This window comes from Balaenoptera borealis, assembly GCF_965194805.1.
Source record: "Balaenoptera borealis genome assembly, chromosome: 12".
In the NCBI taxonomy this organism is placed as follows: domain Eukaryota; kingdom Metazoa; phylum Chordata; class Mammalia; order Artiodactyla; family Balaenopteridae; genus Balaenoptera; species Balaenoptera borealis.
In genome coordinates this window covers 39,606,121-39,632,240 of record NC_138869.1, presented here as the reverse complement: position 1 = coordinate 39,632,240, position 26,120 = coordinate 39,606,121, and the positions used below count along the sequence as shown (strand labels likewise).

Here is a 26,120-nt window from a genome sequence, read left to right as displayed (position 1 = left end):
ACCATGCCCCTGGGAAATGGAATTCAGTGAGTGACACCATGTACGGTACTCAAAAAAATTCTAATAAACTGTATCAGGGGACTTCCCTGGTGGTCCAGTGGCTAAGATTCCGAGCTCCCTATGCCGGGGCCCCGGGTTCGATCCCTGGTCAGGGAACTAGATCCCGCATGCCACAACTGAACATCCCGCTTGCCACAACTAAAAGATCACACGTGCTGCAACGAAGATCCTGCATGCTGCAGTGAAGATCCTGCGTGCCACAATGAAGACCCGGCACAGCCAAATAAATAATATTAAAAAAAAAAACCCCAAGAAACAAAACAACAACAACAAAACTGTATCAGATTTTCCATTGTTCCTTCCTCACCCCATAGCTCTTGCTGTTTAGAGAACTTCATATTTCTGTTTGGATTTATTGTGTCCATGTCAGATTTCCTACCTGATAGTACCCTGGGCACACTAGAAGATACGATTATTCTTAACCACAGGAACCAAAAAAACAATACTAAACAAACTAGGGAAATAGTCCCAAAGGAATTTTAATAAGTGAATTATGAAACTGAAATAAAATTTAATACTATTAAGGCTTGACAGCATTACTTGCTCCTCAGCACTAGATGGCAGTGTTACTAAACCAACATACAATCTGCATGGAGGGCCGATGATGGATTTTAGCTAATTTTAGACATGGCTGTGACAATATCCAGATCTCAATATTTTACAAAATGCTGTCACTTTGGCTATAAAATGGAGTTTTTGGGGGTCCATTTCTTCATTTGGATCTCACAGTAAGTCTGTGAGTTAGGCACTGCAAGAATCCTTAATCCCATGATTCAGAAGGAAAGGGGAAGTGACTGGCCCACTGGCTGATAAACCAGACCAGAAGGAATCTGCTCCTTCCCTTGCCGCCTCTCTTAACATACATTTTTTAAAAATTAAATTTTATATAGCACTGCTTTTTTCTTTGATTTTTTTAAAACACAGCATTGCTTCTAATATATGTTTGACCTTCAGGATCCTAAGTCCAAATACAGTAAAAATGGAGGAAAGGAATGTGGTACACAAAATGTGGTTTAACTGAATTACCATCTACATACCTAAAAACTTTATAGATACATTGCTGATGGGAATGTAAAATGGTACAGCCTCTCTGGAAAACAGTATGGCAGGGCAGTTTCTTATTAAACTAAAACATGCAATTACCAAATTACCCAAATTTGCACTCTTGGGCATTTATCCCAGAGTAAAGGGAATTTATGTACAAAAACCTGTATACAAATGTTCATGGAAACTTTATTCATAATAGTCCCAAACTGAAAACAACTCAGATGTCCTTTAACAGGTTAATGGTTAAAAATGTTAATTCCGGGCTTCCCTGGTGGCGCAGCGGTTGAGAATCTGCCTGCCAATGCAGGGGACACGGGTTCGAGCCCTGGTCTGGGAAGATCCCACATGCCACGGAGCAACTGGGCCCATGAGCCACAATTACTGAGCCTGCGCGTCTGGAGCCTGTGCTCTGCAGCAAGAGAGGCGGCGATAGTGAGAGGCCCGCGCACTGCGATGAAGAGAGGCCCCCGCTTGCCACAACTAGAGAAAGCCCTCGCACAGAAACGAAGACCCAATACAGCAAAAATAAATAAATAAATTAATTAAAAAAAAAAAAAGTTAATTCCACTCAGCAATGACAGGGAACTATTGATATACATAACAATTTCAATGAATCTCCAGGAGTTATGCTGAGTGAAGAAACATAATCCCAAAAGGTTATATATTGTATGATTCCATTTATAGAAAATTCTTGAAATGACAACATTACAGACCTGGAGACAGATTAGTCACTGCCAGGGGTTAGGGATGCCAGAAGAAGGCTGGGAGGGTGTGACATGTAAGTTAGCGCGGTAACAAAAGGGCAACACAGAGGATTCTTGTGGTGATGGAAGTCTTCTGTATCTTGACTGTGGTGGAAGACATACAAAGCTCTACATGAGATAAAACTACATAGAACTAAATAAACACATGCGCATACACACAAATGAATAAGAATAAAACTGAGGAAATGTGAACAAGATGGGTATATTGTATCAATATTCTGGTTGTGATATTGTACTGTATTTTACAAGCTGTTATCAATGGAGTAAATGGGTAAAGGGGACATGGATCTTTCTGTATTATTTCTTACAACTGAATATTAATCTATAATTATCTCAAAATAAAAAGTTTAATGAAAAACTATGGTTTTCTGGGACTTCCCTGGTGGTCCAGTGGCTAAGACTCTGTGCTCCCAATGCAGGGGGCCCAGGTTCAATCCCTGGTCAGGGAAGATCCCACATGCCGCGGAGCAACAAAGCCCGTGTGCCACAAATACTGAGCCTGCTCTCTAGAGTCCATGTGCCACAACTACTGAAGCTTGTGCACCTAGAGCCCGTGCTCTGCAACAAGAGAAGCCACCGCAATGAGAAGCCCGCGCACCACAACAAAGACCAGCCCTGCTCGCCGCAACTAGAGAAAGCCCGTGTGCAGCAACGAAGACCCAACGCAGCCAAAAAAAAGGGTGGTGAGGGACTTCCCTGGTGGCGCAGTGGTTAAGAATCCTCCTGCCAATGCAGGGGACACAGGTTCGATCCCTGGTCTGGGAAGATCCCACATGCTGCGGAGCAACTAAGCCCGTGTGCCACAACTACTGAGCCTGCGAGCCACAACTACTGAAGCCCATGTGCCTAGAGCCCGTGCTCTGCAACAAGAGGAGCCACCGCAATGAGAAGCCCGTGCACCACAATGGAGAGTAGCCCCCACTCATCACAACTAGGGAAAGCCCACATGCAGCAACAAAGACCCAATGCAGCCAAAAATAAATAAATAAATAAATGAATAAATTTATTAAAAAAATAAATAAATAAAATAAAATAGGGTGGTGAGAGAGGCTCTCACTTTTATGGAAGACACTAGAGATCTGAAGGAAGAAAGGAAGCAAGCTACTTCTAGGACGGAAGTCTTTCAGGCCAAGGGAACTGTAATTGCAAAGGCCTGTGCTGAGGCAGGGGCATGTGTGGCACATTTGCAGAAAGGCAGAAAAGCCAATGAGGCTGGGAGCAAGGCAGAAAGATAGAGGATGAGGCCAGGGTTAGGGGGGCCAGATCAGGTAGGGCCTTGTGAGCCACTGCCATGACCCTGGCTTTTATTTGAGTGAGATGAGATACCACTGGAGGAAGGCCATGATCTAACTGATGTTATACCAGGATTACTTTGGCTGCTGGGTTAAGAATAGGGGAGGGAGTGGCAAGGGCAAATGCTGGGAAACCAGACAGGAGGCTACGGCAAAATCCAGATGAAAGATAGTTACATGGACCAGGGGATATGACGTGAGAGGATGACATTACGTTGCTGCCTGTACATACGTACTCTGACAGATGAACAACAAATCAAACTTGTACTGCATTAAAATCCTTACAAAATGTTGACTCTGTTAGGTTACCTTGGATGAAGTTAGGGCTTTAGCTGTACAAACCTTATCTTGGGACCCGGATGGCGTCTCTTCTAGAGTCTCGGTGCTTCCCAGATTGGAGATCTGAGTACTTGGCTGTAACCCAGGGCTGGAGATATTTGAATTGCCCATCTGATTCTTAAATTAGAAGGAAAAGTATATCATGTGAAAAGCTTGCTATTCTTTGGCTCACAAAACAGCATTCAAGGTTACTAGAAACATTATTTTAAAAGTCAAGCATAAAATCCCCCCAAATGTTTGCTCTGGACCTGCATGTAAATTAACCTGTACAATAAAATTTCTAGAAAGCTGAGCACCTGATTTTAGACAACAGTGTTAGTAACAACTGTTATTTTTATAACCCCTTTAAGGAAAAGCAAGTAGCATTACTTTATCATGTACTCTTTTCCATTTTATTTATTTATTTTTTAATTTTATTTATTTATTTATTTATTTATTTATGGCTGTGTTGGGTCTTCGTTTCTGTGCGAGGGCTTTCGCTAGTTGCGGCAAGCGGGGGCCACTCTTCATCGCAATGCGTGGGCCTCTCACTATCGCGGCCTGTCTTGTTGCGTAGCACAAGCTCTAGACGCGCAGGCTCAGTAATTGTGGCTCACGGGCCTAGTTGCTCCGCGGCATGTGGGATCTTCCCAGACCAGGGCTCGAACCCGTGTCCCCTGCATTGGCAGGCAGACTCTCAACCACTGCGCCATCAGGGAAGCCCTCCATTTTATTTTTTAAGTTAATATATGGTGAAATTAACTTTTGGAGTGCACAGTTCTATCTGTGTACCTATCTATCACCACAATCAGGATATAAAACATATTGATCACCCCCAAAACTCCCTCGGGCTATCCCAATGCAGTCATGCCCTCCCTCCACTCCTGGCAACCAGTGATCTGTTTTCTGGCACTAGTTCTGTCTTTTCGAGAATGTCATATAAATGGAATGCTGGCTTCTTTAACTTAGCCTAATGCCTTTGAGATTCATCCAAGCTGTTGTTATGTATTGGGCTGGCCAAAAAGTTCGTTTGGGTTTTTTCCGTAACGATCTTAAAGTTTTTTAACCATTTACCTATAGGAGGACATTTGTGTTGCTTCCAGTTTTTGGTGACTATGAATACAGCTTCTACAAACATTCATGTACAGGTTTTTGTGTGGACAAAAGCTTCATTTTCTAGAGTAAATTCCTAGGAGTGGTATTTCTGGGTCATATGGTAGATATATATTTCTTCTAAATTTTTGTAATTTTATTTTTTACATTTAGATCTATTGACCCATTTTAAGTTGATTTTTGTATAAAGTGTTACATTTAGGTTGAGGTTCATTTTTTTTGGACCTATGAATGTACAAGTACTCTAACACCATCATATATTTTAAAAATTAAATTAAAAAGGTCTCTAGGGACTTCCCTGGTGGTCCAGTGGGTAAGACTCTGCACTCCCAATGCAGGGGGCCTGGTTCGATCCCTGGTCGGGGAACTAGATCCCTCATGTATGCCGCAACTAAGAAGCGTGCATGCTGCAACTAAGACCCAGCACAGCCAAAATAAATAAATAAATTTAAAAAAAAGTCTCTAAACATCACTATCACAGATGACAAAACATTGTAATAAAGTGTTTAAAAATTCCTGTTAACTTGTATCTTTGTTCTTAGAAAGAATCCTAAAAAAATGATCACTAGATGGACATGGAATCTTTAGAAACTAAGCTATATTTAGGCTATATAATCAAGCATCTAGTGAGCATTATCTGTGTCAAAATAGATACCAAAAACAGTTTAGAACAGTCAAGGGACCGGACTTCTTAAAAAAAGAAGCTTCAAACTTTAGTTCAGAGACAGATTAACTTTCTTGACACCATACTATAAAGATACGTGCCTAGTGCAGGAGTAGGTACTGAATGTGAAATGAATGGATAATACGCATTTTTTTCTATTCAAATGACTTAGTCCTTGTATTATTTCAGAACACCATTTACTCAATGTTACCCATTTAAGCAGAGGTGAAATAGTCTGTGAAAGCTTATGAACTGTCTTATCTTCTAACATACCTCTTTGTGCAACACCACCATCAACCAGTATCAACACCTTATGGGGAATACTTGGAACTGAATTGTATTACAGAAAATATAACGGGTTGGCCCAAAAGTTCGTTCCGGTTTCTCCACAAAATGTTACGAACTTTTGGGCCAACCCAATATAAAATGAAAACACTGCTCACAACAAGTTCTTAAGATGGAAGGTGTAAATGTTCAGGAGTATCTTTAAAATTGGCAGTTTTCACATAAAAATCCTGGCTTGTCATTTTCAGAGAAAAGCTGAATAATTTGGCACACCAGCCCATTTGGTAACGACTGGCTATAGCTGAGCTGCAACTGACCAGATGACACAGGGACAGGCTCTCTGTTGGTTTTACTTCCACTCTGGCCCACTGTGGGCGCCACTGTGGCCCACCTGGTTTTGGGACATGTGAGTCTGCAATACTTACTTCATGAGCTATAAGATGGGTTGTACTTTAAAAGGTTTCCAGAACTTCAAATATTTTCTTACACTTATGCAGGGCTGTTCTTGGAACTTTTGTTTGTTTGTTTATTTATTTATTTTTGAGGGTTTATTTTGGATTTGTTTGTTAATGATAGTAACCAGTATTCATAAGAATTGGGGGAAATGGACAATCAAAAACAAACTTTTTTTTTTTTTTTAATTTTGTTTTTGGCTGCGTTGGGTCTTCATTGCTGCGCATGGGCTTTCTCGAGTTGTCGTGAGCAGGGGCTACTCTTTGTTGCGGTGCGCGTGCTTCTCATTGTGGTGGCTTCTCTTGTTGTGGAGCACAGGCTCTAGGCACGTGGGCTTCAGTAGTTGCAGCATGTGGGCTCAGTAGTTGTGGCTTGCGGACTCTAGAGCGCAGGCTCAGTAGTTGTGGTGCACAGGCTTAGCTGCTCTGAGGCATGAGGGATCTTCCTGGACTAGGGATCGAACCCGTGTCCCCCGCATTGGCAGGTGGATTCTTAACCACTGCGCCACCAGGGAAGTCCCACAAACAAACTTGGGAAGATAATTTTACAGTATTTGGTAAAAACCTTAAAAATGTCAAAATCCTTTGATTTACCAATCCCATTTCAAGTAACTTATCTTAAGAGAAAATTAATGCTAATTAATAACAAGACAGCTACAAAGGTATACTTCTGAGTTCTCAAACAGAATTAGAAAAATCTAGGATATTGTTTATATAAGGCACAGAAATAAAAATATACAACTATTAACATCACAGTTTGCTTTTTCAAAAGCTTTTCATTCTACCAAATGAACTCTCCCAGGGACTCCCTGTGAGATGAATACTGTCACAAAAAGATACTGTTCTTTGGGAAAAAAATAGGTTACAAAAAAGTTAATGAAAAAGTAGTTTTAAAACTAGTTAATAAAACTGTGTACTTAAATATTATCACACACATTGGGACATATTTAGACAAATTTGTGGAAGGATAAATAACAAGGCATTAGTAGCAATTATTTCTAGGTGGTGGAATTATTTTTTTTTCCCGTTTATTATAATTGTAAAATATAGGACTTCCCTGGTGGCGCAGTGGTTAAGAATCCGCCTGCCAATGCAGGGGACGTGGGTTCGAGCCCTGGTCTGGGAAGATCCCACATGCCGTGGAGTGTGCCACAACTACTGAGCCTGCGCTCTAGAGCCTGCGAGCCACAACTACTGAGCCCACGTGCCACAACTACTGAAGCCCGCACATCTAGAGCCTGTGCTCCACAAGAGAAGCCACTGCACCACAACAAAGAGTAGCCCTCGCTCAATGCAACTAGAGAAAGCCCACGCACAGCAACGAAGACCCAACGCAGCCAAAAAATAAATAAATAAATTTATAAGGAAAAAAATAATAATAATTTTAAAATATAAAATTTTCTATAATTAATATGCACTGCTTACATAATAAGAAAAATAATAGTGTTCCTATTTTTTTAAGAACAAAAAAAATCCCTCTGGGTTAAAAAAATTTTTTTGGCAATTACACTACAACAAACAAAAAGTCCCTACCAAAATCTAGGATTACATCCTGTGGCTAGATGTGACTCAGAATGGGCCAACCTTAGTCAAGGCCTGTGTTTCAGCTATCTTTCTTTACATTAAAAACAGGAAAGTTGGGGGACTTCCTAGTGGTCCAGTGGGTAGGACTCCGCACTCCCAATGCAGGGAGCCTGGGTTCGATCCCTGGTTGGGGAATTGGATTCCACATGCATGTCGCAACTAAGAGTTCGCATGCTGCAACGAAGAAGTCCGCATGCCGCAACTAAGAAGTCCACGTGCTGCAACTAAAAAGATCCCACATGCTGCAACGAAGATCCTGTGTGCTGCAGCTGGGACCCGGCACAGCCAAAGTGAATAAATAAATAAATAAATAGATGAATAAATAAATACAAAAAAACCCAGGAAGTTGGTTAAAACAAACTACTATAGGACTTGGGGAGAAAATGATTATTATAAAGTATTTTTATTTTCAAATAGTCTCTATTAGAAATTGCTCACTCAAAAGTCTGGAATTTCCAGACTTCCCTTATGGTCCAGTGGTTAAGAATCCATCTTGCAATGCAGGGGATGCCAGTTCGATCCCTGGTTGGGGAACTAAGATCCCACATGCCACGGGGCAACTAAGCCTGCACTTCACAACTAGAGAAAAGCCTGCGCACCACAACAAAGCAGAAGAGCCTGTGTGCCGCAACTAAGACCCGATGCAGCCAAAAAAAAAAAAGTCTGGAATTTCATTCACTGTATTATATACACTGGACAGGGGAGATTTAGAATTGGGATTAAATTCCATCACTGAGGCCTAGCTTGTACCCCTGCCCTTGAAATTATCAATCTCCCAAGTCTCTACCTAAAGATAAAGGGTCCATCTGGAACAATCGGCACCAGAGAAGAGCCCATCCAGGGGCCACTGCTAATACTAACCCCATTTGATTAGATGACAGGCAAGTGCAGACAAGAAACGAAACTCTTGTTTAAGGAAGCACCACCTATTTATGGATGGTTTTCAAAAACAGAAAGAACATATTATGAAGTAAATATCAAAGATTTAACTAAATTCCCAAAGGTTTAGTCTTAAAACAACCAGAGAAATTTCATTTATTCCACACCATGGAAGAATTTTCTTTACAACAGTAATTATTGCACTTTCCATATTTTCTAGTTTTGCAATGTTTATTAACTAGAAATCGTGTCAGATTTTTATTCTGCTCATGTGACCTAGAGTTCCTTTACAGCTCTGTGTAGAAAAACAAGGCTTTAGTTCTTTCTTTCCTTTGGAGATTACTCGCTTCTCAGCCTGAGGGGGAAGGCGGGCCATCTCCTGGAGTGTCTGCTCTAGTGTACAGCGCCTATACTTCCTACCCTGTGTGGCACCTTGATCTACTCATCACTGGGAACAGGTGACAGAGCTCGGAACTTATTAGTTACTTGTTGTCAGAACACCAAAAGGTCTCTATAAAAACAGAACAAGGTATCTATGTAGATAACCCATATCTCATTAAGGATACAAGAGGGAATTTATGGTAATATATGGTAACCTAAAAGTTCAGAAATGATTCTTGAAATTAATCTCATCTAGTTTCCTAAGAATCAAGGAATTCATTATAGAGATGACTGCTTTTCCTATATTAATTTTCACAGATCCACAAATTCTTCGTAATTCTCTATGAGACACTGAGGAATTTGGTATAAACTGAAACTTCTCATGGGCTCTAATGTACATTTCTCTACCCAGGAGGTGGGACCTTTGGTGTTTGAACATAGAAGATCTGTTGTAGTTTATGGTGAATATGACTGTTTTTAATTACGGGCAACTACCTTCTAGAGCACTGCTTCCAAAGTTTGTTCCCCGAACTCTAGATTCTTGAGATGTTAAAGGGTAGTATGTGAAAAATGGTCCTGTAGTCAAGTCAATCTGGAACTTGGGGTTACTGTTTTGTTTATTGTGGGACCTCTCAGAGTCTTGAGCACTGTAAAGCCCCAAGAAGATGGGGGAGGAGAAGCCATTCTAACAATGTTTTCTTAACTCATTTGACCAATTAGAACCTCTTTTCAAGGACCACCTGTTGACAATGTAGAGGCTAGTGTCAGAGAACTGTTAGGGGAGCTACCGTCTTAGTGTTTTTCACACCTTGTTCCTTGAACTTTTGGTGAGGTGAAGATTAAACAAAAAAAGCTTAACTTAACCCAATGTTAGTAAAGAGTAAGATGACAATTACAATTCTGCTGAAACAAAGTGCAGCAGTGGAAACCTTCCACCTCACTCCAATGAAGCCTGGGGCTTTGAAGTGCTGATGTCAGGTGAAAAGCCAGGACAGTTCCAAAGCCACAGGTTTGAAGACCACTGAGGAACTGCCCACTGCTTGGCACATAGTGGACAGTTCATAAGTATGTATTGAATAAATTAATGAATGCACCACAAATTCCATTTAATTCAGCTTTGGGGAGAAAATGTTATCGATTAACTTTTAAACTAAAATACAGGCAGGGACTTCCCTGGTGGTCCAGTGGCTAAGACTCCGTGCTCCCAATGCACGGGGCCCAGGTTCGATCCCTGGTCAGCGAACTAGATTCCACATGCCGCAACTAAGACCCGGCACAGCCAAATAAATAAATAAACAAATAAACATTAAAAATAAAACAAAACCCAGGGAATTCCCTGGTGGTCTAGTGGTTAGGACTCTGCACTTTCACTGCTGAGGGCCTGTGTTCAGTCCCTGTCGGGGAACTAAGATCCCACAAACCATGTCAGGCGAGGCTTAAATAAATAAATAAATAAACAAACTAAACATACAAAACAACTAAAATACAAAACAGAAAAAAAAAAGGCATTCTAGAAAAGCCTCTCATTTGGGTAATATTCCAAAAGGTGCTTAATGAGGGCTGTGCACCTAGCACCAATTACAGATCATAAATATATGCTTCGGTATTACAGGGTGCAAATTATCAGAGTACTTTTCAAAAACTACATAAATTCCTAAGACCTAGCAGAGCCTGCAGGGTGGAAGAAGAGGCATAAAACCTTTCCAGAACTACCTGCTACAGGCTAACTCCTGCGGTCCAAGATCATTTTCTCCCACAGTAATTTTACAGGAATAGAAAAAGAGCATTCTAAATTTTCTGAGGTAAGAAAATGTCTTTCCTTATCTTTTAGGCTTAAAATTATAAGACATGTTTTCTTTTTGAACGACTTATTCCCGCTGGCCCTGGGGGTGACTTCCCCAGCCCACGAGACCCCCTGCAGGTCTCCTCCTCCCTTTACTTCTCCCACTCAGCATGCAGAGTCTCACCCTCTCATACTCATCCTTGGCTCTGCTTAGCATCTCCAGGATGTCGATGGGCCTGTGGTCACTGCAGCCGTTGGCCTGGCTGGGACTCTGCTTATCCCGAGCTGCTTGCTGGGACCGCCGTGTCTCCTCTTCTACAACGCTACAGGAGGAGAACCAGGTTTTAGAAAGACCTCTTTTGATACAATCTGACCCAAGAACTCTTTTGGTGTCCATCTTCCAAGGATACAGGAAGAATGCCACATGGTAACACTGTCCTCACAATACAAAACACAGAGCCTCGGTTACCCCATCCCAGGGGTATACGACTACCTACTTCACCACCTCACTCACAACAGTACCAACCAATATATTTCACTGTCAGAAGGCCAAAAATACAGAATTCCTTTCCAGAGTGGGTAGAAGTAGGTACCCTGAAAACTCTACTGAATTATCTCATTATCTCTCTCTCTTTTTTAAAAGTATCTCAAAATCAGTCAAACTAACTGGTGAAGTAAATTTGAAAATGGACAATGCCACCAAGACAAAGGAAGGCTGCATAGTTGAACAACCCCTGTGGAGAGTGTGTATTGATAATGGGGTAGCAAGGAGAAAGATTAGCTTCTTGAAAACGGAGGTCTCGGCGAATCTTCAAAAGTTAACGATGGCACTACAAGCAAACAAAAGATTTCCCTTGTTCTCTCCTTAAAAAATCACTAAGTGGGTGACTGAGGTTAGGGTGATTGTGGCGATGCTCTTTATTTTGATTGGTGCTGCTTAAGCTAATTCTGCCCTTGAAAATATATAAAGCATGAAAAGGCAAGGTCTAAGTCGAGGGTTGGGGTCTTCAAATCTATCTGAGGGGTTTCATTTCTTAGGAACATCCTCTCTCCCCTGCCACATATTAAAGTCTGAAGCAGTTATAGCAAAATGTGAGAAACTGAAAGCTGGGTGGTGAGCACATGGATATATTATTGTTTCTTATATTTTTCTTCAAGCTTGAAATAAAAGTAATAAATTTTAATAAGGCAACTAGTCTTTTTTTCTTTTAAAGATCCATTCAGGTTTCAATCCCAACTGTAATGAATAGGCCTACCTGCCATGGGATATTATGGGTACAGTCACAACTTGATAATCATATTAATTGAGAACTTTCAGACAGTGATGATGACAGGCAATAAAACAATTCAGTAGCAAAAGGTTTGTTTTTATGGACTAAGAGGAGTAGGTCAACAACAGGCCACCCAGTGTCAGCTTACTGCTTTAAAACAGCCTGTCCAGGAACTCCCAATAGTGTGTGTGGGATGGTTCTTTTATTTGAAAATACTGGGTTAAACAATATTAAACAGATTTTTTTTTTAAACAGCAAAAACATTCTGAGTTTTTAACATGCTAAAATGTGTTATGATTCTCCAAGGATGGGCTTACAGATTTCCCCAAATTTATTTGACCGTAGAATCTTCTCTTGAAGCAGGATTCTTATTTGGAAAATGCTGCTTTAAGGTAATGGTGTCGTTTCTCTATTTAGATTCTTACAGCTCTTAATAGGATTATTATTTATAAAACAAATGTAGAATCATGGACTTGATGGCAGACTGAAAGAAGACAGGCATGTGATATGAGGATCAGACCAATTAGAATAAATATTGTTTCATTTATATCCATACTGGTAATCAACTCTTGGGAAAGAAATACTGTATTGTGACAACTGTGAGGCCTGTTGCAAAGGAAAAAAAGACTGGAGAGATATACATTGGTTATTTCTTGATGGTAGGTTACAAGCAATTTCGCTTTCTTTTTTTGTACTTCTCTTCATTTTCCATAATTAAAGGCACTCTTTTAATAATAAGAAAAAAGAGTACTATTAAAATTGACTAATTAGTTAATACTCAGTTATAGGCCACATCAGCCTGAATCCACCTTCTTGCTCTCCTACATAGCTTCTCAGTTCTTATTAACACCTTTTGGAATAAATCAATTTTTTACTTGAAGAATTTTTATTATATTGCAGCTGTCAAAACAGTGATAAGAACTAGATTTAACAGAATGGGCAATAACGGGCACATTTATTTAGATGCACAATATGCCCAAAAGAATTTTACCTGTATTTCTGGTTAATAGAGGTGATATTCTGAAATATGTAGCAAATAGAGGCTGTATGCAGGCAAAGTTAGAGCAAAGAAAGATAAAGTAACCTTTTTATCTTCGGTGACCAGAACACCATTTATCACAAAGTTAATGTTAACATATTAGGTATTCTCTTCAGCCATAAATAGGCCAGACACTTGAAAACTCACTATCAACAGTTTCACGAGGGCATTCACTAATCAGTTTCAATACCACCCCTGCTTCTAGTAAAACAAGCTTAAAGCTTAAGCAAATGTCCCTCTTTTGGGCATTTCTAGTGAAGGAACCCTGAATGTCCTTCTTTTTCCTTTCTGCTTTCTGTTTCTACTTCCTCATCCTATTTCTAGGCTCAATACAATAGTTTCAGATAGGCCTTCAGTCTTCTGCTTTATCTACATTCTGAAGTCTTGCCTTAGGTGTACCACCTGCCCTGAGAGAGAAAAAAGGTCACAATGGTTTCCTGCAAATAGCTGTTAGTGCTGCAAAAGCCAGGTTCTCTCACTTTGGGCCCAAAAGCTCTCAATCTGCAGGAGAAAGTCTATATATTAATATATTCCAAAGCATAGATATTTAAGAAAAATATTCTGGATTTCAGGACAATCAAGAATCAACAAATCTTTGTCTTCTAAGTTATCAGAAGCTGCCTCTGCTGTCACTTTCAAAACTACAAAATAGTCAAATAAATCGGTTTGTAAAAAAAGTTTATTATCTTTTTTTTTTTTTTTTTAGAGAAAAGTTGTTCTAAAAAGAAAGTCTGGTTCTAGAGAGCCAACAACACATTTTCAAATGAATGACACAAGTTCATATGAAACAATGTCCTTGGGGTGCACACAGTAATAAACATGGCCTGCCAGTGGCTCATAGCTACAGCAAACAAAGCAGGAAGCAGATAAACATCCACTTGAGACATGTTAGCAGTCCTGGACTAAAACATGGCCTTAGCCATGTGCACCTCTTTTAAAATGCAAATATACCTGGAACTGAGATTTTGGGCCTAATTATTTACACTTTTACAAGAATTAGTTTAAAATTAGACTGTTAAAAAGAAAATTAATACTGTTTCCCCCCAAGCATGTAGGTAAAAACCTTGCAGGAGAGCAAAGGGAATTTTGATTTGATAGAGGGGAAAGAGAGGTCTGCATTTCTGAGGAGATTCAGGCAAAAATTGCAAAGGAAACCTAAGTGCACCAGAACTCTCTGCCCACTGCAACAGTTTGTCCAGAGCTCTGTAGCACCTCAGGCCCTTCTAGCACCTAAGTGTCTTGGGCTCCCAGAAACCAGAATGGCCATACCAGCAATACAGGTAAGCCACATGAGGGGTGGCTTCTGTGCGCCAGTCTGAGAAAGGTCGATGAACCATCGCTCAGAACATCAATCCAATGAAAATTACTTTCCAAATTCCAAGATTCTGGTTTATAAGAACTCTCCTGGAACATAATACATTAGAGGATTGGGGACTACTAAACCTAGAATCTGTGTCAAAAATAAGTTCTCTTAAAGGAAGTAGCCACGGATGTGTGCAGAAGTTCTCTATCAGTTACTGAACACAGTTCCACCTGCTACAGTGGAAATCTGGAGAGAACCTAAGTCAGATCCACTGCATGTGGTGGTTAGGCTGTGCACTGGATATAGAGGATACCCTCTGGAGCTAGGCAGTTCAATGGCTCTAACCACATGTTTAACAGTTAAATTATGATCTGTCTGCAGGACTGAATACAATGCAGTCGTTATAAATACTAGAATGCCCTGGAAAAATGCTGTTGACATGAAAAGTAGGATGTACAGTATGATCTTACTTTTGTAAGTGTAAAGAAAAAAGTGTTGCTTGCCATTCCAGTTCAAGAAACATCAAGCCTATAGCTACTGCAGTTGCCCACAGAGAGTGCACCCTGAGAGGAATTCAGAATGGAGAAAAACAGGAAACGTTCTGTGCTTTGGATATACTGGTCCTTAGATTAAGATGCATATCTAAGGAATCATTTCAATGACCCCAGATTCTTGCATCTTCCCATACATAGAAAAGCACGAAAATCATCAACTTGAGATGTCTGTCCTTTGCTATTGGCAGTAATCTTTTGATGCTTGACTACATGTTTTTCTCAGCAAGAAAGTTCATATATCCTCATTCTTCTGGCACTCCATTCTCCAGCTCCCTGGTTTTTTCTTTTTAAAGTATTTTAAAATTCTTGTTACTATTGCTGAGGGTCATATTATGAATTCTTTTTTTTCTTACCTTTTTGGTTTAAAAACAAAGTGGTCTTTAGCTGGTTTCAATTATGTAAATATATTTTTTCCTATGGTATTTTCCTCTTGGTGGTAACATCTTGAGTAGATGATTTTTTTCTGATGTATATATATAAAAAAAAAGTTCATATATATCCTGGCTCCTCCTTTACCTCTTGGAAGCAGTTCCTCAGAGCTCTCTGAGAGGCCATCTCCCAGGCTATAGCGCTCAGTAAGGTCACTGAATAAAAATTAACTCACAAATTTTATGTTGTGCATTGTTCTCTCAGTGGACATAAGAAACAATCACACACATCAACCCAAGGTACACGTAAAGAAAAAGACTGGAATGAAACAGACAAAAACAGTAATGCTAGTAGTAGTAGGATTATAGATAATTTTAGATTTCTTTAAGCTTTGCTGCCTTTTTCAAAACTTCAACAGTAACAGGAAATCAGGGGAAAATAGCATGAGTTAGTGGACTCCAGTAACAAAGAGAAAGGGGAAAAGTCATTTTTTCATCTCCCATATATCACTAATTAAATCTATGGTGTAAACAGAAATACTTACTCGGCCATGAGTTTGGCTATGCGGTGACAGTCATTCTTGTCATAAAACCAGATACTGTATATTGACACTTGAAAAACAAAGAAAAAAAAGATAAGGGGAAATGAGGTTTCAATACTTGGGTAATATGTAAGTAACATATTATCACCATAAAATGTCACAGAATTTACCATGAGGACCTCAAACTGTTAACAGTTACTCTAAATAAAAAAAAAAGCCTCCCCGCAAACTGTTTAATAATAAAATTATTAATAAAATTAGGACAGCTAAAATATTCAGAGGAAAATTGCAAAAACAGTTGGTTTTAGACATCATTACCAGATCTCATCGAGCTTAAGATGCCACTAAAGTACAAGATAAACTATTATTTTATGTATTATCAAGAAAAAAAAAATGCTGCCAATTAAACTAAGAATTAACATTGACTGTGTGGAAAGGGAACTCCTACCATTCCAGTAAATATGGTATGTTGCCCTTGCCTGCCATCAAGCCATCAGCCACTGCAGCACCCCCACAACCCCCCATGGTGAGCCCTAAGGCAAATTCAGGATGGAGCCGAACAGCAAACATTGTGTGCTCTGGATACTGGCCCTAGATAGTTGCATATCTAAGATGCCTATCTAAGGAATAATTTCAATGAGCCCAGACCTTGCATCTTCCCGTACACACAAAAGCACAAAAATCATTAACTTAAAAAAAAAAAAAAAATCATTAACTTGAGGTATCTGTTTTTTGTGATTAGCAGTAATATTTTGATGTTCAACTACACATTTTCAGCAAAAACTCCTACTTATCCTGGCTCCTCCCTTACCTCTTTGGAGCATTCTTCAGAGTTATCTGAGAAGCTATCTCCTGGGCAACAGTCCTCAGAAAGGTCTCAATAAAATTTAACCTGCAACTTTTAGGTTTTGTTTTTCTTCACTTGATAATTGTAAAATGCTTTCCAAATTGATAGTCAAATGTGGGGAAAAAGGTGTCTTAATCGTTGAAAACCATGTTCCAAAACCAAACAACCAGAACCTTTATGAGTCTCTTGAAATTTAAAAATATAAAATTAATACCATGTTACAGTAAAAACAAAGCTTTAAAAAACAAACACCAACTCCAGACCCATCCTATGATCGACTCTATTCACATGTGAAATGGAAGTGCCCAGGCTGAGCTCCATCTCACACTTCTTTTCCAATCTTTTATTCCCAGTATGGTGATTACCACTAAAAAAGCCCCCACAAAACACTGAATAATAAACAAGTTCCTGCTGTATAGCACAGGGAACTATATTCAATATCCTGGGATAAACCATAATGAAAAAGATAATAAAAAAGAAGGTATATATGTATATAGCTGAGTCACATTGCTGTACAGCAGAAATGAACAACATTGTAAATCAATTATACTTCAATAAAAAAATAAAGAAAAACACTGGTGAATGGATAAATGAACTTTATTATAAAGATGACTAAATATAAAACTACTGTAAATACTTTTTTAAAAAAATTAATTAATTTCTATTTATTTATTTTTGGCTGCATTGGGTCTTCCTTGCTGCACACGGGCTTTCTCTAGTTGTGGTGAGCGGGGGCTACTCTTCGTTGCGGTGCGCAGGTTTCTCATTGCGGTGGCTTCTCTTGCTGTGGAGCACAGGATTCAGTGGTTTTGGCATGCGGGCTCAGTAGTTGTGGCGCACGGGCTTAGTTGCTCCGCGGCATGTGGGATCGTCCTAGACCAGGGCTCGAACCTGTGTGCCCTGCACTGGCAGGCGGATTCTTAACCACTGCGCCACCAGGGAAGCCTCAGATACTTTTTGAATTTATTTTTTTACTTTAACTTTTAATTTTTATACAATTTTTAAAGGTTACTTTCCATTTACAGTTATTACAAAATTTTGGCTGTATTCTCTGTGTCGTACATATAAATACTTTCTGGATAAGGTAGATATACTGAATATACAAGTCAAAATAAACATAGGGATAGGCATGGCTCATTGCTACCATGTGCACCCACTGTGACACAGCACATCCCAGGTTGCACCCCCTTTCATACTTACTGTGACTCTCTGGCACAGGAAGGGCAGATATGCTTTTATTTTTTTAAATTAAACTTTTAGTTTTTAAATAATTGTAGCTTAACATGCAATTGTAAAAAATAAACAGAGATCCTGTGTGCCCTTTAATTTGTTTCTTCCAGTGGTAACATTCTGTAAAACTATAACATAATATCACAGCCAGACTACTGACATTGATACAATCAAGATACAGAACATTTTGGGACTGCCCTGGTGGCCAGTGGTTAAGACTCTGCCCTTCCAATGCAGGGGGCCCAGGTTTGATCCCTGGTCAGGGAACTAGATCCCACATGCATGCCACAACTAAGAGTTCGCATGCCACAACTAAGGAGCCTGGAAGCCACAACTAAGGAGCCCACCTGCTGCAACTAAGACCCAGCAAAACCAAATAAATATTAAAAAAAAAAGATACAGAACATTTCTGTAGCCACAGGGATCCCTGTTGACCTTTTACTGCCACATCCATCTCCCTTGGTACCCCTCCCCCATCTCTGACCCCTGACAAGCACACTAATCTGTTGTCCATTTCTATAATGTTGCCATTTCAAGAATGTATTATAAATGGAATCATAGAGGATGCAACTTTTTGTGACTGACTGTTCTGTCTCAACATAATTCTCTGGATATTCATCTAAGTTGTTGCTTGCATCAATAGTATGTTCCCATTTTTTGCTGAATAGTATTTCATGGTATGGATGTACTAGTTTATTTAACCATTTATCCACTAAAGGACATCTGGAGTGTTTCCAGTTTTTGGCCATTATGCAAAAAGCTATGTTCGGGTATAGGTTTTTGTGAACCTAAGTTTTCATTTCCCTGGGTTAAATGTCCAAAAGTACAGTTACTGAGTCACAGTAGTTGCACGTTTTTTAAAGAGAAACTGTTAAACTGTTTTCCAGTTTTACAATGGATGAGCCATCTAGTCTCTCTGCATCCTTGCCAGCATTTGTTGTTCTATTTTTAACTTTATGCATTCTGATAGGTGCATAGTGGTATCTCATGGTGGTTTTAATTTACATCTCCCTAATGGCTAACGTTACTGAACGTCTTTTCATGTGCTTGTCATCTGTATATCCTCTTTAGTCAAATGTCTGTTTATGTCTTTTACCCCACTGGACTGTTTTTTAAACTGTTGAGTTGAGAGTTCTTCATATATTCAATATACCAGTCCTTTGTCAGACTTGTGGTTTGAAAATATTTTCTCCTTTGTCTGTAGTTTTTTTTTCATCCTCTTCATGAGGTCCTTCCAGAGCAAAAGTTTTTAATTCTGACAAGGTGCAATTTATGAGTTTTTCCTTTTATGGATTATGCTTTTGATGTCAAGTCTAAAAAACTCTTTGCTGACCCCTAGATTCAAAATTTTATCCTGGGCTTCCCTGGTGGTGTAGTGGTTAAGAATCTGCCTGCCAATGCAGGGGACACGGGTTCGAGCCCTGGTCCAGGAAGATCCCACATGCTGCAGAGCAACTAAGCCCGTGCACCCCAACTACTGAGCCTGCGGTCTAGAGCCCGTGAGCCACAACTACTGAAGCCTGCATGCCTAGAGCCCGTGCTCTGCAACAAGAGAAGCCACTGTGGTGAGACGCCCATGCACCGCAATGAAGAGTAGGCCCTGCTAACTAGAGAAAGCCCGCGAGCATCAATGAAGACCCAAAGCAGCCAAAGGTAAAATAAATACAATAAATAAATTAAAAAAATTTTTTTATCCTGTGTTTTTTCCCTAAAGGGTTTATAGTTTTACATTTAAAATGGTGATCCATTTTGAAGTTTTTGGGGAAAAAAAAGGTTAAGGTTCTTTTTTTCTTTTTTGGTGCAACTGTTCCAGTATTATTTGTTGAAAATGCTCTCTTCTATTGAGAAATCTTTTGTACCTTTGTCAAATATCAGTTGGGCATATTTGTGTGTGTCTATTTCTGGATTCTTTCTTCTGTCCTATTTATTTGTTTATCCCTCTACCAATACCACATCATCTTGATTACTGCAGCTATATATAGGCTTTAATATTGGGAAGAATAATTCCTCCCACTTTATGCTTCTTTTTCCAAGATTGTTTTAGCTTCTAGGGTCTGTGTCTTTCCATATAAATTTTAGAATAAGTTTGTCTACGCCTACAAAAATCCTTGCTGGGATTTTGACAGGACTTGGGAAGAGCTGACATCTTTAGTATGTCAAGTCCTTCAATGCACAAATATAGCACATCTCTCCATTTATTTAGGTTTTGATTTCTTTCATTTTGTAATTTTCAGCACACATACCCTATATATTTTTTGTTATGTTTACCCTAAGTATTTTTCTTTGTAGAGATTATGAATGGTATTGTTTTTAACTTGGGTTTCCACAGGTTCATTGTTAGTATGTAGAAGTCTGATTGATTTTTGTGTGTTGATCTTGTATCCTCAGACCTTACCAAACTCACTTACTAGTTCTAGGAGTCTATACATAGACAATCATGTCATCTGTGAATGGAGACAGTTTTATTTCTTCTTTTCCAATCTGTAGCCCTCTTCTTTTTCTTTTTTGCCTTATTGCAGTGGCTAGATCTTCTAGTGCTATGCTGAATAGCAGTGATGACAATGGATACCTTTGTCTTGTTTTCAATCTTAGAGGGAAAACATTCAGCCTTTCACTTATGATATGGTGGATTAGAGTGACTGATTTTTAATACTGAACCAGCTTTGCAGATTTGGAATAAGGCCCATTTGGGCAAAATTTATATTTCTTTTCTATATATTGTTGGCTTTGCTAATATTTGGTTAAGGATTTTTTTTTTTTTTAAACCAAAGGCACACTTTGGCCAACCCAATTTTTTTTTTAATTGTATTAATTAATTAATTAATTAATTATTTAATTTATGGCTGTGTTGGGTCCTCGTTTCTGTGCGAGGGCTTTCTCTAGTTGTGGCAAGTGGGGGCCACTCTTCATTGCGGTGTGCGGGCCTCTCACTATCGCGGCCTCTCCTGTTGCGGAGCACAGGCTCCAGACGCGCAGGCTCAGCAGTTGTGGCTCACGGGCCTAGTTGCTCTGCAGCATGTGGGATCCTCCCAGACCAGGGCTTGAACCCGTGTCCCCTGCATTGGCAGGCAGATTCTCGACCACTGCACCACCAGGGAAGCCCGGTTAAGGATTTTTTTCATCAAGTTCATGAGAGATACTGATTTGTGGTTTTCTTTTTTTTTTGTACTGTCTTTGCCTTGTTTGGGTATTAGAGTAAATACTGGTCTTACACAATCAGTTGAGAAGAATTCCTTCCTTTTCTGTTTTCTGGAACAAACTGTGTAAAATTAGTGTTAATTCTTCTTTGAATTCTCCAGTAAAACCATCTGGGCCTGGAGATTTCTTTTTCGAGAGCTTTAAAATTATGGATTCAATTTCTTTCATGGCTATAGGACTACTCATGTTATCTATTTTATCTCGGTTGAGTTTTGCAGTTTGTTGTTTTCAAGGAATTGGTCCATTTCTTCTAAGTTGTCAAGTTTATGAGTATAAAGTTGTTAATAGCATTCTCTTATTACAGAGGATGTGTAGTGACATTGTAAGCAGATACGGTAGGAGGTCCCAGGAGAAACAGAACCAGGCACGGCTTTCTTGACAGAAGAGAAGCCATTTTTGGCCTAAGACATTTTGTGATCTAAGCCTGGCCACCATGCTTGCCCCTGAACAGGTCCCAGTAACTAATGATCTTAAGGGAACAAAAGAATGCAGAAACTAACTATTATCAGGCAAGAGAAGTAACAATAACAAAGATAACATATCAGTCTTAGACTCCCTGTTCTGTTTCAATGGTAAGACTAGCCTGAAAAGCTCAACCACCAGATCAACTGAAACCTAAGGAATGATGATGCTGACCTTTTCCAACCCTCATGACTTCAATCAACTAAAAGTTTGGACTCTGTGGACCACTCAAGCCCCTTCATGAATATGCATGTATCCTTAGCTTAAAACTCCCCCAATTTTGCTGTTTGGGGAAACCCTGCTTTGGGAAAGCCCAGTAGTTCTTAATTGCTGCAAGTAATAATAAATCCTTCCTTCTACTGATCTTTGGCTTGGCTTTGTCTTTTGGCTCGACACCCACCAAGAGGCAAACCCAGTTTTGGGGTAACAACGTCCACTATTTCATTCCTGATATTGCTAATCTGTGTCGTGTTTTTGCTTTTGTTAGTCATTACTAAAGGTTTATCAATTTTATTGACTTTTTCAAAGAACCAACTTTTTGTTTCATTGGTTTTTCTCTATTTTCATCTTTTCAATGTCACTGATTTTTCTGTTCTCATCTTTGTTCTTTCCTTACTTCTGTATGCTTTGAGTTATTTTATTTTGTTCTTCTTTTCCTAATTTCTTGAGGTGGGAATTTAGTAGACTCCCAGGCAGTGTTGCTTGAAGGGGTGAGAGAAGTTTCCCATGGCTAGGCCATCTGGTATGCCTTGAGTGGGGAGCCTCTGACCTTCAGAGATGAAGACTGCTTCCCAGGCCAGGCTGGCTGTGATGGGACTCCTCCCCTGCTCCCACCACACCTTCATGAAAAGGAGGAAACATACTACCCCAGTGGCCACTTATTGTCAGTAGGGCTTCCAATCCTTCCTGCCAGTTTTGCTGGGCTCACCTGGTATTGTTGGCAGGACTCCCATTTGATCTGGGAGAGGAATGAGCCTAACTGGGGCACCCTCCTTTGCTACACTGGAGGTCAAGAAACACCAGGCCTGGGTCCCCTTCTTCTGTTGGGTGGGAGGGTTGTAAGACAACCTGCTGCTGTGCTGTTCTTCGAGTTCTGGGTCCTGCACCAGATCATCTTCCTCCTTCTACTGTTCAGAGTGTTCCTGATTTTCTTTTGCGTTACTTCTGGTTTTTATAGTTGTACTTAACAGGGTAGAAGCAAGGAAAGACAAATCTATGCCATTTTGTTTGGATCAGAAGTCTCATTATGTATGCTTATGGATGGAAAACTGAAGCTCATGGAAAGACTACATGACATTAATAAATCAGAGAAAAATAGCCTTATAACTAGAACTCAGGTTTTCTCATTCCTAGGCCAATAATCCTGCCACTATACACCCAATGCCTCATTAGTTGAAATAACGTAAAATATTTTGTAAAAACAAAAAAGTTAATGAGCTTCAATTATGCTTGAAGACTAAAGCAACACATAAAAGAATAAAGTATAAATAATTGAATAAGTTAAAAATTATACACTAAAAGACTGACAAAATATAGAAAATATAAATGCTAGCATAAGAAACTTTAAATAAATTAAAAATCCTTTTTTATAACTACAACTTGAATTTCATCAATACACATTAACATATATTGATATTACCAATACACATTCATTTAGAAAGCCACTGTTAATAAAAGCTTATTTTTTAAAAAAATTAAGGTATAAATGACATATTATATTAGTTTCAGGTGTACAGTGCAATTATTTGATATTTGTGTATACTGCAAAATAATCACCACAAGTCCAGTTAACATCCATCACCATACACAGTCACAAAAAAATTATTTTTCTTGTGATGAGAACTTTTAAGATCCGCTCTCCTAGCTACATTCAAATACGCAATACAGTACTATTAACCATAGTCACCATGCTGTACATTACATTCCCATGACTTATTCATTTTATAACTGGAAATTTGTACCTTTTGACTTCCCTCGCCCATTTTACCTACCCACCTCAGGCAAGCACCAACCTGTTCTCTGTATCTATGATCTCCGTTTTTGTTTGATTCCACATATAAGTGGAATCATGCGGTATTATTTTTTCCGTCTGACTTACTTCACTTAGCATAATGCCCTCAAAGGCCATCCAAATGGAAGGATTTCATTCTTTTTTATGGCTGAATAATATTCCATTGTGTGTTCAGTTCTCCCAATACCATTTATCAGAGACTGTTCTTTCCCCATTGTGTATTCTTGGCTTCTCTGTCATAAGTTAATCGGCCATATATGCCTGGGTTTATTTGTGGGCTCTCTATTCTGTTCTATTGATCTATGTGTGTTTTTATGCCAATACCATACTGTTTTGATTACTACAGCTTTATAATATAGTTTGAAATCAGGGAGGGTAATGCCTCCAGCTTTGTTGTTCTTTCTCAAAATTGCTTTGGCTCAGGACTTCCCTGGTGGTCCAGTGGTTAAGAATCCACCTTCCAATGCAGGGGATGCGAGTTCGAGCCCTGGTCTGGGAACTAAGATCCCACATGCCGCGGGGCAACTAAGCCCACGTGCTCTGGAGCCTGCGCACCATAACTAGAGAGCCTGTGTGCTGCAACTACTGTGCCTGCGTGGTCTCGAGTCCATGCATCATAACTAGAGCCCTGCGCACTGCAACAAAGAGCCTGCGTGCTGCAAGGAAAGATCTCACATGCCTCAACTAAAGACGCGATGTAGCCAAATAAATAAATAAATAAATAAATAAATAAATAAAATATTTAAAAAAAAAGATTGCTTTGGCTCTTCAGGGTCTTTGTGGTTTCATACAAATATTAGGATTGTTTGTTCTACTTTGGTGAAAAATGTCATTGGAATTTTGATAGGGATTGCACTGAATCTGTATACTGCTTTGGGTAGTATGGACATTTTTTTTTTTTAATTTTATTTATTTATTTTTGGCTGTGTTGGGTCTTCGTTGCTGTGCATGGGCTTTCTCTAGTTGCGGCAAGTGGGGGCCACTCTTCATTGCGGTGTGCGGGCCTCTCACTATCGCGGCCTCTCTTGTTGCAGAGCACGGGCTCCAGACGCGCAGGCTCAGTAGTTGTGGCTCATGGGCCTAGTTGCTCCGTGGCATGTGGGATCTTCCCAGACCAGGGCTCGAACCCGTGTCCCCTGCACTGGCAGGCAGATTCTCAACCACTGCGCCACCAGGGAAGCCCTGGATGGACATTTTAACGCTATTAATTCTTCCAATCCATGAGCATGGGATATCTTTTTTTTCTTTTTATAAATTTATTTATTTATTTATTTTTGGCTGCATTGGGTCTTCGTTGCTGTACGCGGGCTTTCTCTAGTTGTGACGGGGGGGCTACTCTTCGTTGCGGTGCACGGGCTTCTCATTACAGTGGCTTCTCTTGTGGCGCATGGGCTCTAGGCATGCGGGCTTCAGTAGCTGTGGCGTGCGGGCTTCAGTAGTTGTGGCGTGCAGGCTCTAGAGCACAGGCTCAGTAGTTGTGGGGCACGGGCTTGGCTGCTCCACAGCATGTGGGATCTTCCCGGACCAGGGCTCAAACCCATGTTCCCTGCGTTGGCAGGCGGATTCTTAACCACTGTGCCACCAGGGAAGTCCCAGGAATATCTTTTTATTTATTTGTGTCTTCTTCAATTTCTTTTTTTTTTTTTAATAAATAAATAAATTTATTTATTTACTTATTTGGCTGCATTGGGTCTTTGTTGCTGCGTGTGGGCTTTCTCTAGTTGCGGTGAGTGGGGGCTACTCTTTGTTGCAGTGTGTGGGCTTCTAATTGCGGTGGCTTCTCTTGTTACGGAGCATGGATTCTAGGCGTGCAGGCTTCAGTAGTTGTGGCACATGGGCTCAGCAGCTGTGGCTCACGGGCTCTAGAGTGTAGGCTCAGTAGTTGTGGTGCACGGGCTTAGCTGCTCCGTGGCACGTGGGATCTTCCCAGACCAGGGCTCGAACCTGTGCCCCTGTACTGGCAGGCAGATTCTAAACCACTGCGCCACCAGGGAAGTCCAATGTGTCTTCTTCAATTTCTTTGATTAATGTCATAGTTTTCAGTGTACACTGAAAGCTATTTTAATGGCGAATTTTTTGTTTCACCCTGAATTAAGGTCATTATATTCGATAAAAGACTTCATGACCAATCACAACTTTAACAGTTTCTTTTCAGTGGAAATAAAAGTTTAATTGGCTTTTTTATTGCCATTGTAGAGTGAGATAAAACATTGATATACAGAGTAAGTGAATGGTTTCATTTTAATCAATGAAGATCATGAACATGGATATTTTTTTCCCTACTCTGTTCACAAGGGGGTTTCTCTGACCCCACATCTGGCCATGCGTACTACCATGAGGCAGCCCAGGCTTGCTTTTGTTTTCTGAGCCGTCAGCCTGCTGTGAATAGTTCCCTGTGTTTGGAATCCATTTTCATCGCCCCTCTTCTGTTCACAGAACTTCAAAACACTACCAATGCTTCAAACAGAGTTAACATCCTGGAATAACAGATAATTCTGGAATATTTTACATGATGTAAGTCGACAGATTAAACTTACCTTTGACATCCCAATGGAAGAAGCACAGAAGCAACCTCGTTACAGAGGAGATAATTGCTAAGCATTATCTACCGCAGGCTCTTAGTTATGTTCCTAGCAGCTAAGAATTGCTCCAACATAGAGTAAATTGGATTGG

At 39.9% G+C, this 26,120-nt stretch overlaps 1 protein-coding gene across 8 annotated transcripts in view; it reads right to left on the bottom strand.

Moving 5' to 3' along the window:
- Nucleotides 1–26,120, bottom strand: part of DCP1A (decapping mRNA 1A) — a 74,603-nt gene that overhangs the window by 28,761 nt on the left and 19,722 nt on the right. For 6 of the 8 annotated variants that reach the window (XM_082347980.1, XM_082347979.1, XM_082347983.1 and 3 more), the window contains exons 4-6: nucleotides 15,703–15,769; nucleotides 10,807–10,945; nucleotides 3,506–3,619 (exon numbers count right to left, since the gene is read on the bottom strand). In XM_082347980.1, the coding sequence (XP_082204106.1) occupies nucleotides 3,506–3,619; nucleotides 10,807–10,945; nucleotides 15,703–15,769 (320 nt within the window). The remainder of the gene's footprint in view (nucleotides 1–3,505; nucleotides 3,620–10,806; nucleotides 10,946–15,702; nucleotides 15,770–26,120) is intronic. The other 2 variants (XM_082347981.1, XM_082347984.1) reach the window with 1 other exon arrangement.